This window comes from Pinus tabuliformis, chromosome 7, assembly GCF_031772625.1.
Source record: "Pinus tabuliformis cultivar Carrire ecotype Pingquan chromosome 7, CPIR1, whole genome shotgun sequence".
In the NCBI taxonomy this organism is placed as follows: Eukaryota; Viridiplantae; Streptophyta; class Pinopsida; order Pinales; family Pinaceae; genus Pinus; species Pinus tabuliformis.
In genome coordinates, this window is record NC_142293.1 from 1,313,673,840 (window position 1) to 1,313,689,321 (window position 15,482).

At 34.8% G+C, this 15,482-nt stretch overlaps 1 protein-coding gene across 6 annotated transcripts in view; it reads right to left on the reverse strand.

The window, feature by feature from the left end:
- Positions 1-5,708: 5,708 nt before the first annotated feature.
- The window catches only part of LOC149252375 (Acyl-CoA N-acyltransferases (NAT) superfamily protein), a 107,792-nt gene continuing 98,018 nt past the window's right edge, over positions 5,709-15,482 (reverse strand). For 5 of the 6 annotated variants that reach the window (XM_089459673.1, XM_089459672.1, XM_089459669.1 and 2 more), the window contains 7 exons: positions 8,902-9,004; positions 8,612-8,691; positions 8,130-8,462; positions 7,811-7,887; positions 7,228-7,270; positions 6,630-6,698; positions 5,709-6,140 (listed from right to left, as the gene is read on the reverse strand). In XM_089459673.1, the coding sequence (XP_089315799.1) occupies positions 6,114-6,140; positions 6,630-6,698; positions 7,228-7,270; positions 7,811-7,887; positions 8,130-8,462; positions 8,612-8,691; positions 8,902-8,956 (684 nt within the window). In that variant the 5' untranslated portion in view covers positions 8,957-9,004 and the 3' untranslated portion in view covers positions 5,709-6,113. The remainder of the gene's footprint in view (positions 6,141-6,629; positions 6,699-7,227; positions 7,271-7,810; positions 7,888-8,129; positions 8,463-8,611; positions 8,692-8,901; positions 9,005-15,482) is intronic. The other variant, XM_089459671.1, reaches the window with a different exon arrangement.

Sequence of the window (15,482 nt, forward strand, 5' to 3'; positions counted from 1 at the left end):
GGAGACCCACGGCTAGATAAAATTAGTTACTTGCCCTTATGAAGTGTGTCTAGGTGAACCTACGAATAATGATTTTTTGTTCAGTGATTGTTATTGAACAGAACCAGCAGTGAAAGGAGCCCATGAATAGCCCTTCACTCCTCTCACTTTGGGCACCCAAACCTTGTCACAATATTTTAAAAGATAATTTGTGCAACAATGTCCACAGAGCAATCTCGGGTTGGCATAGCCTTTGCCCATCATGTAAAACAATTTGTTGTAATTATGATATTCTTGGCCCTTGAGTAGCACGTTAGTGGATTGATACATCATTAAGCTCTAGATATTGAGTTATTATACTTGTATTGTTATGTTAATGCTATGAGTTCTTTATAGGGACTGGATATTTTAATTGTAAATGTGACATTTCTCTCATATATATACAAAAGAGATAACTTTAAAGATCGTCTCAACTTGTGCTTCTAATATATCGTAAAATGAGGTTATCTCACAAAACGGGTTATTATCCATTCTTTTAATTTCTTTTTAAAGGTGTAGAGTTGCGTTCTATTTTATGGTAATTGGGGAATTTGGCACATAACCTCTGATTTCGGAGCATACAATCCTTTGTTTGGTTCATTCCATTGAGTCATTCCACCATTTCCACTATAATGTTTTTATAAAATTTCATATAGTGAGTTTCAAGGTTCATAGAGTACATATTGAAGTACATTACATCAAAATTTCAAGTTCTATTTGACTATACTTCCATAAATACAAGCTATGGAAATTATAGGTTTTTAACCACTCTTAAAACTAATCTCAAATGTGTGTTCTTGCTAAAATAATGATATTTGAAGCTAGAAAAATCTAAATTCAAAGCCACCAATGCCATTGGAAAGAAGACAAATTATAACATTTTAGCTCCAAATTTCATAATCATGATAAGAATTTTGACACATGGAATATTATACAAGTGTGCTTTTCAAAAATGGTCAAAAGCAATAAGTTTTAGACAAGTTACCATAATTCTTTTGGCGCATTAGAATTTTGTCAAGCTTGTAGCAATGAAAGAAAACATATCAAAGTACCAGAAGCCAAAATTTTGGACTCAAAGACTCAAAAAATTTGGAATTGTCACATGCAAAGTCAACATACGAAATAATCTCCATATTAGGGTTTTAAAAAATGTTATATTAAAAGCTCTATTTGAAGCGATTCTATATTGGATGCACCTCTAGAAAATTCATCCATGATTTATAAAAAAAATGTCAAGACTCAAGGATCCAATTATCCCAATTGAGAAATTGATTTAATGACATGGATGAGAATGTGTTGGAAAAGTTAATTTGGCACATTTGCAAGGAATTTCTTAGAAGTGAATTTGAAAATAAAATGGAAAAATGTATGGATCAAAAAATGAAACGATTACAAAATTCCATGTAAGCAATGTTCTTACATACCCTGGATGAGAGGTTCCCTAAAAATGATGTAGTCATACAAATCATGAAAATAGTCACACAAGTAACGAAAAATGATATAGTCTCGAAACCATGATCATTGATCACTTTAAAATTTGGATCATCAAATGTTCAACTCAAGACCAAAGAACTACTTAATTCCAAAGATTGATATGGAGTTTGATGATAATGGTCTTATAACATGAATATTCCAAAAGGATTTGCTACGCCAAGTGCTTGTTATGAACATAAATATGTATAAATAATAATTAATAATGGTTAATGATAATGTCAATAACTCTTAATTGTTGTTTTTAGAACCTAATCAATTTTACTAACACCAATAGCTTGGTGATCTAAAAAATAATTATATAGACTCTTGTTCAATTTTTATGAGTGAATTGATAACATATTATGAATAGATAAAAAGAACCTTGTTTTTCAATCAACTAATAAATCTTCAACAAAAATTCCAATTACAAAGTACATTCAGATATTTCAAACCAAATACAGTAAAGAATATTCCAAAAAATAATTTGGTAAATCTCTTTATGGACACTTTAAATAAGAACATTCAATTTGAGGTGCATTTCTTGGAACTTAAATCTTAGAGCACAATTTCAGTGTGACAAAGAGTTTAAAGTCAAAATATAGCTACCATAAGGATGGCCACTAACAACTATAAAGAGCATCGTGTTCCCTCTACTAATCTCACTCAGTGTACAAGGTCAACACCTCAACAAATGAATGAAAGAAAAGCAAAGTGATTGTTTCAATTATGACGACGAGTACAATGAGACACACAAGTGTAGTGAGAGGAAATTCTTCTAAACAAATTGTGAAGAAAAAATTATAGAACTAGATACTACTCCAACCATTTCATATCTTGTTTTAGTTGGCATTAGTTCTCAAATTCTCAAAATAGAAAGATTTATCAAAAAAAAACACAATGTTGATTTATTCTAGTAATATTTGTAACTTCATGAATTACAAATTAACCGAACTTCTCAATTGTTTTATATCCAGCTCTATAGTTTCAAGTAATGATTGCAAATGTAGATACCATACATTATTCAAGGAAGTGTCGTATTATTAAGCTCCCGGCATAGAAATGTTTATTGCAAAGTCCAATGATTACAATTCAAATGAGTGTCGCCAATTTTGTATTAGTTGTTACAATCATTGAGAATAGTGACTCCTAATTTTCAAAAGCATTCCCTAAGATTTTTGTTGAAAGTTAAGGAAACTGACCTCAAAGTCATGCAAGGAAAACCATCATAAGTGATAAGCTCTATTACTATGACAAAATTGTTGAAATGGGGCATATCATGGTGAAATTACATAATTATGCTCACTAGATGTTCAAAGCTCGGCAATTTATTCCCATGGACCTCAAATAATCATTCCAAGGCATTTGCAAAGATGTCTAAAGGTCTTCCACCTACTCGGGATGATGACCATGTTATTCGCTTGAAATCATAAAGTGTACCACCACACATAAGATCTTATAGGGATCCATATTATAAAAGGGTGAGATTGAACTTGTGATCCAAGAAATCATTGGCAGTGTTCAACCTAGCCAAATTGTTTTCTCTTCATAGTCATGATGGTTTACAAAAAAAGTTCGTAATGTATGCATCCAAATTATATATATAAAGGAAAATTAGATCAATGTCATTTAACCTTAACCAAAGTGTTTATTTCACCAATGGTGATTATTCATGGCATGTGTCCAAATTATAGTGAGCTCAACAAGATGTCCATTAAAGATAAGTTTTATATTCCTATCGTTGATGATTTGTATGGAACAATTTCTTTACCAAATTGGATATTCATTATAGATATCATCAAATCAAAACAACACAAGAATACATACCCAAAACAACATTTAGAATGCATGACATTCATTAAGATATTTTTGCAATGCCATTTTCCCTTTGTTAATATGCCTCATTCATTTCAAATCTTAAAAAAATTATGTGTTGCTATTTTTTAATAATATATTAATCTACGACAAATTTTGGAAAGAGCGTGTACAACATGTTGACGTGATCTTAAAATTATTGAAGAAATAGCAACCTTTGAAAAATATTCTAAGTGTTCCTTTGGTGTTCAGGAATGCAATATTTGGATCATATTGTATTTCAGGGAAACATCAAATTCAACCCTAACAAAATTATACCCATATTAGAGTTGGGGGCAATTCTTAAAACCTTGAAAAACGCTTAGAGGATTCATAAGATAATGATTGATGACCTATTGCCGCAAGTTTTTTATGAATTGTAATCAAATAGTATTGCCTCTAACAACATTCCTGAAAAAAAGATGCATTTTCTTCAACTTAAAAAGCAACCAAATCTTTTGAACATGAGAGGTAGTGTACAACTCATGTCATGGTCATGCTCAAATTAACAAAAATCTTTATTGCTTAGTGTAACATTTCAAACCATGGTATTGGTCCATTTTATTACAAGAAGAAAGCCCCTTGCCTTTGAAAGCAATGACATTAAAATAAAGAATTTAGTCAACCCATTTACTACAAAAAATCACCAGACTATATGTAGTGAATAAATTCCACCCTTCCCTGATAGTTTGGAGTATTTGGAACAACAATTAACAAAAATGGATTACAAAAGAAGTTATGACTTTGACAATATCTACAAAGATAAATGTGACAAACATATGCACTTTCAAGGAAAGATGAAAACACAAAGAAGTTACTTTATGTTTCTTCCATTCCACAATATAACTGGATGTGAGAAGCAGAGATATAATGGAAGCATAATTAAAAAGCATGCCAAATCATAACTACAAGAAGAAACGAGTGCATTAAATACATTTGCGTGGAAGAATGATTTATTATCTCATCAAGATCACCTAGATTTATATAGGATTTCTCAACTTAAATAGAAGGTTTCCTTTTGAAAATGCAAACATCTCTGACAGAACATAGTCCCTAAAAACTTACCATAAGATAAAGATGAGTTTTTAAACTAATGTTCAAAAGTTTGTGGTTGAATGATTTGTTTGCCAACAGAATAAAAAGTGGGACAATTAAGACACTCATTTTCTACAACCATTAGGTGTACCAAGCCAATGCTGGAAAGATATGTCAATGAATTTTATTGCAAGTCTATGACAATCTGAATGATATAATAAAATTATTGAAAAAAAAAAAATCATGGTAGTGTTGGCTCAACTCAAGTATGCCCATCCTTATGCTCTTTCTCATCCTTTTAAAGGAAATACTTTAGCCGCAACATCCATGGAAATAATTCAGTAGTTCCAGGGAATCCCTAGGATTATTACAAGCATAGAGAAACAATTTTCATTGCTAATTTTTGCACTGAATTGTTGTTCTGTTTGGGTGCTTGATTGACTCCTCTTATCATTCTCTCAACTCAAGTATGCCCATTCTTATGCTCTTCCTCATCCTTTTGAAGAAAATACTTTAGCCGCAACATCCATGGAAATAATTCAGAAGTTACAGAGAATCCCTAGGATTATTACAAGTGATAGAGAAACAATTTTCATTGCTAATTTTTGCACTGAATTGTTTTTATGTTTGGGCACTTGATTGACCTACTGCTTCTCTTATCATCCTCTATCCAATGGGCAATGTTTGGGTGCTTGATTGACTCAAAGATCCTCTTATCATCCTCTATCCAATGGGCAAATTGAGATTGAGTAAATTTCTAAACCGATATCTTTATTGCTTTGCATCTAATAAATAAACAATGAGTCAACTAGTGGTCTTTCTTAACCCACAATTCATCGAACATATCCCCATTTATAGCAAATTACTATCATCGTCCATCACACCACCCTTGAAAGGGAAGTGAAGGTTCAAATACATAGAGCACCAATGCAAAGTTCCCCAAACTATCGATGGACAACTTGACTATAACACAAAACAAGATGGAAGGAAACCAACATCACAACAAAATCGAATTCAAGTGGGGGATTGGGTATTTATAAAGCTACAACCATATAAACAAATGTGCTACAAATAACAAAAAGAAAATAAATCAGTGTCCAGGAGTCCAGAAAATATCTATTAACTAAACATTACTAACATTACTAGAGTCCAGACAAAAGCTGTTACGCTGAAGATCATACCTTGAGAGAACTCATTAATCTTGGCAAAAACCTCTTTCAATATTAGAGGGAAATAACACGTTTAAGGAAAAGGAAACATACACCTTAGAGAGATGCTCTGCACCGCAACTTTAAATACATAACAGAATATCACATGGCAGCACTCAGCACTGAAGTCAGAAAAGATATTATTTTCGCACATTTTGAAGTATAACTTCCAAATCTTTGGCATCGAGACGTGTATATGACAAGGGGACTAAGAAGATAAAGTGACAATACTAATACTAGAAAATGTCCTGAGTATTTCCCAGTCCCCATATAGGTTGCCTACCAAGGGCAGGCACAAAATTTGAGGGAAAGATGTATTTCATCCTCCGCACAGATCATTATTTACTACATACATAGAACGCATATATAAATAAAGAATAATAAATGAATGTAATTGCCCAAAATGAATAATTTAGCATAGGAATTCAACACTCGAATTTGTCTAAATGCCGGTGCAAGCCTTTTTCTGTAATACTATTTTGCAAAAATGCTTCAAACATCTTGAGGCCTAGACTTCCACCCAGATAATTAGTCAGCCCCTGATCTGCCATCTTCCTGTAATCACAAAACCACAACGAAATTTTAACACTGACAAATAGAGTTCCCAATCATATGTTAAGACTCCACTCAAAGTCAATTTTGGAAAGTACAAGTCATAATGTATACGAATGAAGTTAATTCGTGGACAAACTCAACCTTTTCTTGCATTGAAATTCTTCCCTAAATCTGGAAGGAATTATGGCAGAAGATAATAGTTCCACCTGACTGAAGGGAACTTTGACCTTGGAACATTGCCCTCAGAGGTTTTGGCTCATTTTAAGACAACACAACCTAGATCATTGAAATTTTGAAAATAAAGTGTAGATCAACATGGAACTTTACCTCACTGGAAAACACATAAACTCCCTCAGAAAGGTTGAGTTTGTTCACTTATTAACTCACTCCTTGGTACATTCTTTAAGGATATAAGCTATATGAACATGCTGCAAAAATGTGGATCTTGGATTCAAACTTTCACAATGTAAATCTAATTTTAAACCATACCTCCAGTTTCATCTTGGCTTCAGAATCAAATGTTTTGCAGAGGATTTCATAACTCTTCTCTGCTCCGATCTACATGCCAAAACAAAATTGAAATATGAGTTTTTTATTCTAATAGAACTTTTGCATGCAAAGAAAAGGAATACTTGAGTTTCTTGCATTAATCTTAAATGAAAAGGATATAAATAAAGAGAAGCACTAGAATTAAACAAAAAGAAAAGAAAAAACAAAGCAGCAAAACAAAAATTAAAAATTAAGAGTAAAAAATCAAATAAAGCAAAATAAAACGAAGCATTGTGAGGAGACTGCTAATGATAGGCTTCACCATCTAGTGTCTAAACAAATATCTTATACTCATCCAATGAAATATGACATGGGACAAGCCAAGTACACAGCCAGGCAACTAAAACTGACCCTGAAGTAAGTTAAACTAAAGACCATCATAGTGCCCACTGCAATTTTACAATCAGAAATCATTTAGTTAACAGACACTTGAAACGTACAACCGCTATACCCTGTTCGAAGCTTATTGCATAGAGAGGTAAGAGAGTATGCAAAACGGAATATTGCCTGTCAGATAATGGTTATCAAGCATACTCACCAGTGGATCTACTCGTGATGGTGATATGCTGGAAATTATGTATCTACAACACACAAGAACCCAAGAACAGTTAAAATATATCTTTTCATGCAGCTTTTACGACTGAATCTACAAATAAATTTTGGGGGTTAAATTTCAGATGGGCTAGTTTTCTATGCCTTTTCCAAAAAAGAGATTCGCCAATTTCTATTTTCTTCTAAAAAGAATTCGCCCAAATTTGATAGGATAAAATTATTTTTATCTTAAAAATTGCCAAAATTTTATAGATATTATATAAAACCATTAGGAATATGAATATTTTTATTAAAATAACAAAAAAAAATTAAGAACTAAAAAAAAATCCTAAACATTTCACATATTAGGAACTAGTATAATTCACCAAGGTTTCTATACTTTAAGATAAATTTCATACTCAACATTTTCCCTGATTAACCAACACACACACTAAGTAGGGTAAAAATAAAATATAGTTTTATGCATTGAAATAAAGGTAAAACTAACGACTCCAAACAGTCACTACATAGCTTCTAGTTCAGCACTAAATTGTCTTTTAGTACAAAAATTGATAGTTTCTGCTTCTAACCTTAGTTTGCTAGTGTAGAAATTCATTGCAGATATATTTCTTTTCTGAACAGTAAGCATCACTGCCTTCATCTGGTTCTGCAAAATCAAAGCCAAAAGAAATGAATAAATCAAGCACAATAAAAGGACATACCAACTCATCCTGCATTGCAACTGAAGATCAGATGCTAAGGCATAAATCTGTTCCCTGGATATGACCCAAATAACTCCAGCGTGGTACCTAGTGAACATTCTGTAATATAAAACAAACTATGTGGACACTGCTAAATTAAATTTTAATAGAAGCATTCTCAAGATCAGAATTTTATGAGGAAAACTACCTTGCGTGCGATAAGTTCAATTAGCTGCATCAAAAATTTGCCAAGCCCTCTTCCTTGCACACATTGCTGTAACTGAAGTTCATAAACATAGACTACAGGAATTTCTTCCTCAACAATGAATCGATAATGCACAAAAGCAACCACACGGTCTCCATCACCTGTCCACTGACACTCATGCACCTCTTCCTTATTATTTATATTGCAAAGATGTTCATTGTCAGCACTTTGCACACTCCGCACAAAAATATACCGCGCTTCAGGAGCAACCATTTCTCTGCGTTTGATTTTCTCTTCCGCGGCCCATTCTGGTCCATATGCACTCTGCATATTCACCTAAAGGAAATGAAAAGGTGTAAGTCTTAGAAACATAATATTGCATTTGAATATATGTGAAATAGCTTATTGCTTGGTTTTACACAGAAATTATCATAGGGCAATTTTTCAAAGTGACTGGATTCATGCTAAACAATGGATGAACCAACCTTCAAAAGCTCTTGGATGTAACGCTTTAGTGAGGAGGACAAATGTTCTCCTGATCCTGATTCCAGACGAACTAATAGGCCTGCATATGCAAGTCTTCTAGTCAACCACTACAGGTTTATCATTCGTCCAAGTTACAAGTGTAGCTTGTTATATTATTATCACTTCTTTCCACTAGACCAGAAAGAGTGAGAGAAGATTGTACAATGGCAAGAAACAGAATTCTTGAATAAAAAATAAGATAGTGTTCGTCTATACAAGACTAGAACAGTAGATATTATATCTTTAGTACCATTTCGGTCATATGTATGAAAAGCAGGGAAGTCAACGAGATGATCATCTTTCATATAGGCAGATTTAATGGCCTCGTCAACAGCCTTTTTCTTCACTAATTCCTGAACAATCAAATCAAATATCAGCTTCACTATTATTGCTGTCTCTAACACAAAACTAAACTTGTTGCTGAACACTGAATATAATTACAATAAACATTAAAGATAACATTATAAAAAAAGCAAACATAAAAAGTAACAATATTCATTATATTAAAGCCTATCAATTCATAGAAATTATAAAATATGCTGCTAATAAAAAAAAGATGAAAAAACACAAACTGAGTTGAAATCAGAAACGAGATGCAACAGGCTATCGTGTCACATTAAATAGAGAAATCCAGAGAGAAGATAATAGAAAACTGAGCTCCGTAGGGTACTTGAAGCCCTCGTTCCCTGTGCCCAATCAAGTTTTCCAATCCATAATGGACCTTTCAGGAACATTATTTCCTAATATTATTAATTACGCTCTTTGGTCAAATAAGTTAAAAGTAATGAATGACTTAAAGCTATGCTTACCAAAGATTAGCATAGGCCATTTATTTATCAATATTTATTTCATTGTAAGAGAATCAATTCAACAATCAATATATATTATTTGAACCATTTTCCTTGTGCACTAAGTATCTGGCAGATGCATTTGTCCACCATGAAATGAAACCCAGCTTAGACCCACAGAAAATCCCATAAGAGCTTTCAAACAGTGATTAAAGAAAACATGCACCAGCCTTCAACTTTTTAACATTGGTGCTAAAACATTAAATTCCCTAACCTTAAACTAATCATCTCAGATTTCACAAATCATACATATCTTCTGCAATTGCATCTGTTGGTTCTCAGCAGTCAATTTCACTATAGTCCCATTAACGTCCTTTTGCATCTCAGTTTCTCTGCACTTAATTATAGTTTGATTTGTCCCTTTATCTTCTTGCTCAGTTCCATATTTTCAATCATCTTCCCATGTTTGCAGTTATTACCAAATATACAGTATATTCAATATTTTGATTCAATTTAGCGAGTTAGAGTAGAGTTATGCTCTGTGCCTCCAACATCTCCACTATTCTGAATCCTCATTATGTCACTTTCATTTTCACATTTTTGTTGTGAATGGAATGTTCATCTAAACTACAAATTTCCCTACCCATTATCTGCCCATGTAACTATCACCACAATCTACATATTTACCATGGCTTTCACCTTGCATCATCTCTTACTGCCCACAATCATTATCTTCAACAACCACACATTTTGCATTTTATCCCTTGCAAAAAGCATTGCTTTATCCTTCAGGCTCGCATACTATCAAGTGACTTGCAACTTCTTTTGCTGTTGGTCTACTTGCATTTTCAGCATGTGATGGGCAGACACCCCAACAAACACATCATGAAGTATGCAATATACAAGATATGGAAAATAACATTTCTAAAGCACACCCTTCATATTATTCTGGGAAAACTAAGGGTTCTGCAAATCTGTCGGAACTTCATATTTTTCAAGGCAAAAGACTAACAGCGCATTAAATTCCCTTCTAATCACACCCAACCTTCCCTGATACCAATGCAGATTGCAACCGACACGACCTTTAGATAACAACATGCATCTTCTTCATGTTAACACTGCAGCACAGTAGCTTTCTGCTCTAAGCTCCAGAACAGCATCAAACAGATCTTTGAGAAGATCTACAGAGGGCAGCACAAAACCATCCCACTTCAACAGTATATGAGTCACTTATTGATGTCACCAAATCAACAGAACAAAAATGCGCTCTAAACGGCTCGACAGTTTTACGCTAATAACAAACAAACAGATTTTACAAGAACATATTAACATTTCAAATAACAGAATAGCAAATCAAATATTGAATCACACAACAAATCTCAGTACAGTAGGATTGCAAAAATGATGACCCTCTGTTAATTAAGATACCATAAATAGTACAACAATGTACAGAGAACAAAATAGCCACAAACGGATCTCAAGTGTGTTGTAGGACTCTTTAGCCGCACAAGAAGATTACAGGTCCAATGGTTCACTTGATAATTCTAACATTTAATCTAATCATCTTGCTATCTAACCTTGGCAAATGAAGCATTAACAATTTAACATATTTATAGATTTAGAAATGACGAAAGTTGAACAAGTCTCCCATGTGCTTTTCATATAATTGGTAGGTGCCCAATTAACCAGTGATAAGAAGTCACTCGGTCAGTGATCATCTTTGACCAATTAAAACATTGCCCGATGGTCACATCCACATTAGCAAATCATGCAATGTCACCTCTGTGCCAAGTCGCTCCTATCCCAAATCAGTCCTGTGGCACAATCCTGCAACAGAACTTTCAGCCTGCCAGAACTGAACTGCTATAGAGATGGCACTGTTACACTACTGCCAATTCTATACCTGTAGTCTTCTGCTATGCACCTCTGCAAATAAGCAATCAATGATGTATAATTTTCCATCACAATTTCCAATAATTCTCTTTTTATTCAAGAATCAAAACATCATCTACCATTGACAAAATGATCTCTGCCCTTCTTTAATATTCAGCCCCAATGCTATTAATACACACATATCTTGTAATTGATGGATACGACCACCATTTTATAGACCATATCGACAGCAATACCTTGCAAAATTTACCAAAAAATTGTGTTACCTTCCCAACTTGCACTTAATGATATAAGCCCTAATCCACAAGATGCAACCCAAGGTGACCTATAAGGGAAGTCACCATTCTCACATAAACAACCTATCCTCTCGCTTTTGGTTGGCTCTTCTCCAACTCAAGAAGGGTATACCTGGAATAAAACATAACTTCCCACATAACAAGCAAGAACCCTTAAAATTTCCATTAAGCCTCCACAAAGACATTCAACAAAGCTCCAAGAGGAGAGACTCCTCACCAAATCAACCATGAGAAACAATTAAAAGAGCAAATCCTTGCATAGGTTTGAGCTCCATCTTCATGTACAATATAATAATAATATCTAAAGGTGAAAACCGTAGATCTAGCCTTAGGAGGAAGTAAAGAAACAATATCCTCCAACAACTAACTTACAATACATGAAGTAAGAAGTGGCGATCGGACACATGTACAAGTCTTCAATAAAGACACTCAATGAAGGTAGGATGTCCCCATCAAAAGGAAATGAGAACAAATCACAGCTCCAACATCTGGCCTCCAAGTGTAGTGCTCCCATAATAATAATCCTCAAAACATGGAATGAAACCTTTGATCTCAAGTTTGGATCCTCCAAAGTGAACATATAGCTCTCCAATGTGAGACATCCTATAAATAGTGCATAAAAATATGTGACATGTGGCCCCAATAGCTAGTGTGTTCTCCATCATGGCCATACATAAACAATAATCCCCACAAATAACCACCAAAGTGCTTAAGCAATCAAGGTGGGGTGCTCCATGAAACAAGTGGTCAAGACTCAAGATGCAGCGAGACTTTTCTAATGACAAATTTGAAAATGCCTTAACTCCATCAAAATTTGTCACAATATTTATTTAGCCATAATTATGAAATGTTGTGACCATTATGCATCTAATGACATTGATTTGGCTGTAATATGAGCACATTGTCAACAGATAACCACTCTTCAAGCTAATACACCCTCTAAATAGCTATTTGTCCTCCTCCTACACATGTTGAGCTAATACTCCCTTTCGCTTCGATCAATAGCTGGGCTGATATGCCCCTGCAAATTACTTATATAATATAGAAGAGGCAATGGCCATAGGGACTACAACGTAAAGAGGATAAAAGAAATGGGGAAATGACAACGCGTGTGCAATAACTTCAAAATGGGTATGGCCTAGACTTCACTCACTAAAACATCTTAGTAGTGTGAAAATTCCAACTTCTAAAATCCTATTGCAGCAACTGGAAAATATTTTTCTAATTGTTAATTAATTTAACAATTTATCTGGTACGGCAAATACCAAATAATTCACACTGCAACCTCCACAAATAAATTGCGGAAGAAAATAGCATTGCAAATCGAGAAAATACCAGCCCACTCACGCATAAAATTTGACACATTTATTTTTGGGCAAAAGTCCCCAGAAAAACCCAACTTGGGAAAACCATTGCAACAGATGAGGGTTTTATATTATTATGCAGCAATGAGAAATTCAAAGTACAACTGAATGCTGAATCTGGCTATCGTACAAAGAAAAACACTGGCATAAATTTAGTGAGGAATTTTCCTCACCCCACAGGCAAATATGGGCTCTGACTGTAGCTCCAAGTGAGTCGTCCAAACTGCTTTTGCGTAGGCCTGCATTACCCTAGCATAGTCCCTTCTACGCTTAGCCTGAATCAACTTCTCCTGTAGCCGTCTTGTCTGCCACTGGTTAACAAACTGTCTCTCCGACCTTCTGGAACCCTTTCTTGGCCTCTGGCACTGAAACTCGGCTTCTCTCCAGCACGAATTGCATCTAGAGGCTTCCACGCAGCCCTTGTGTCAGCCTCACTGTGGTTATCTCTACCTCTCTACAAATGCAATCGTCGGATCCGGAAGGCTTCCTTTGGCCTCACTTTCTCTGCCCTCTCTCTGCTTCCTTACTGAAGCTCGAACTCTCCCAGCACTGTTGGCTCTCTGGAAAATCAAACTCTCCAAGGAAATCGAATTCTTTGTGGTTCTCACAAGTGTGTTCTCCATCTACCCATCAACTTCTTCTTATAATCTTTTGTTGGAGCTCCAACAGCCAAGATTAAACCTTAATCGATCGCTAATATTAATTCACAGTCGATCCATGTGAGTTTCTAGATGATTCACACTTTATCTCAATTAATAATGATTAATTAACCAGATTTCCTAAGTTTAGACTTAGGAAATATTAAAAATAGGTTAATAATCTAATTGAGACACTTCTGGGTGGAATTTTCAAAAATGATTTCTCGGTTATGAAGATCTCATGTGTTTTAGCCTCTCCACAAAGTTTCGAGACTAGAACACCTTCGATGCAATAGAAACTAACAAGTGGCATGCAATAGAACTGTAGACCTAGGGTTTGGAACCTCCTAGATCTCTTTTAATGTGAAACATCCTCATCAATGGCCTAGAAACGGGAGAGTGACAATATAAAACCCTCCAGTGCTGGATATGCGTCTCTCTAACGTGAGATGTCCTCTCACTCGTGAATAAATGTTCTCTAAATCTCTTCCAATGTGGATGTCTTCTCAAAATAACATAGGTGGTAGCGTAAGCAACCTTCTCAAGGTGGGTGCCTCCTCAAAGTACAGCATGAACCATGTCAACAATCCAAAGATGGTAAGTGTGAGATCTCCAAGTGAATGTTCCGTCAATATGGCATAGAAGAGTGTGCTATGTAGCCTCAAATGGTGGAAAACTTCCTCGAATCAAGTGTCAAGCAAGTGGATCCATGGAACAAGGCATCAAATCTATGAAGTACACATATGAAATGCTATCAAAGCTCAAATAATTCCATGAAAAAAGGGGGTGTGCCCTCGTCAACCAATAAAATAAGACCATCGCTCAACATGTGTCCAAGATATTCCTCCAAAGTTGGGATATCTTCATCCATAAAGCAAAAGGTGTGCAAGGTGATAGATCCATACAAGCATGTGCCAACTCAAGATGAACAAAGAGTGACCTCACTGTTCAAGCCACAAAGTGATGTCAAGTTTGTGTATGCCTCCAATTATGTGCCATCAAAAGTGAAAAAACAGAGTGCACTTCATGTAATGGTAGTCCATATCACTTAGAAATTTAGAATTAACTCATGTGCCAATAATCTCCAACCAATCAAGGGTGTCTAAGGACAAAGTGTTCCAAATAAGTCAAAAGCATGCAAAACTAGTCATTGAAAGGGCTAGATCCTCTTGAGAAAGATTGCAAGTGAAGAACACTCTCTTGAAACCATATGCCAATGAAGTTAGGATGCTATAATTAATGCAAAATAAGCACATGAAAGCTAGCATCTTGTTGTATCAAGGCTTAAAACATGCCTAGACCATGTCAAACCAACCCAAATGAAAGTGAAATCAAGTGATAACAAGGGGACAATGCCAAGCATACTATGCCATTATGATTAAGCCAACCAAATGAAGATGCCTATAATGTTAGCTTAGCCCAAATGTAATGACGTGTTCCATCAAGGGAGCCATACATCAAAGTGCGTCATGAACCATATAATGAGCACAAGGCTCCACAACCATGTCTACTAGCATGAAAGGACAACAATCACCAAGACAACCAAAGCATCAATGTCCTTCAAGTTCAACCTTCTCATGGAGATATGTCACTATAATATTGTCGTTGATCTTCGCTCTTAGAGATATACTAATACAGAGGTTTGGCTCTTCATTGATTAGATCTCGGTTACCATTTGAAGACTTGATTCCAATTGATGACATATTCATAAAAAAGTGTTGATATTGTCTTGATGTTTCAGATGTCCTTCAGAATGTCCTTGGAATGAACATTACATGTATAATTCAGAGGAATATCTTGGTCTAGTTCATATTTCAGTTGTATCTTGGAGGAGGTGACTTGTACCACATTC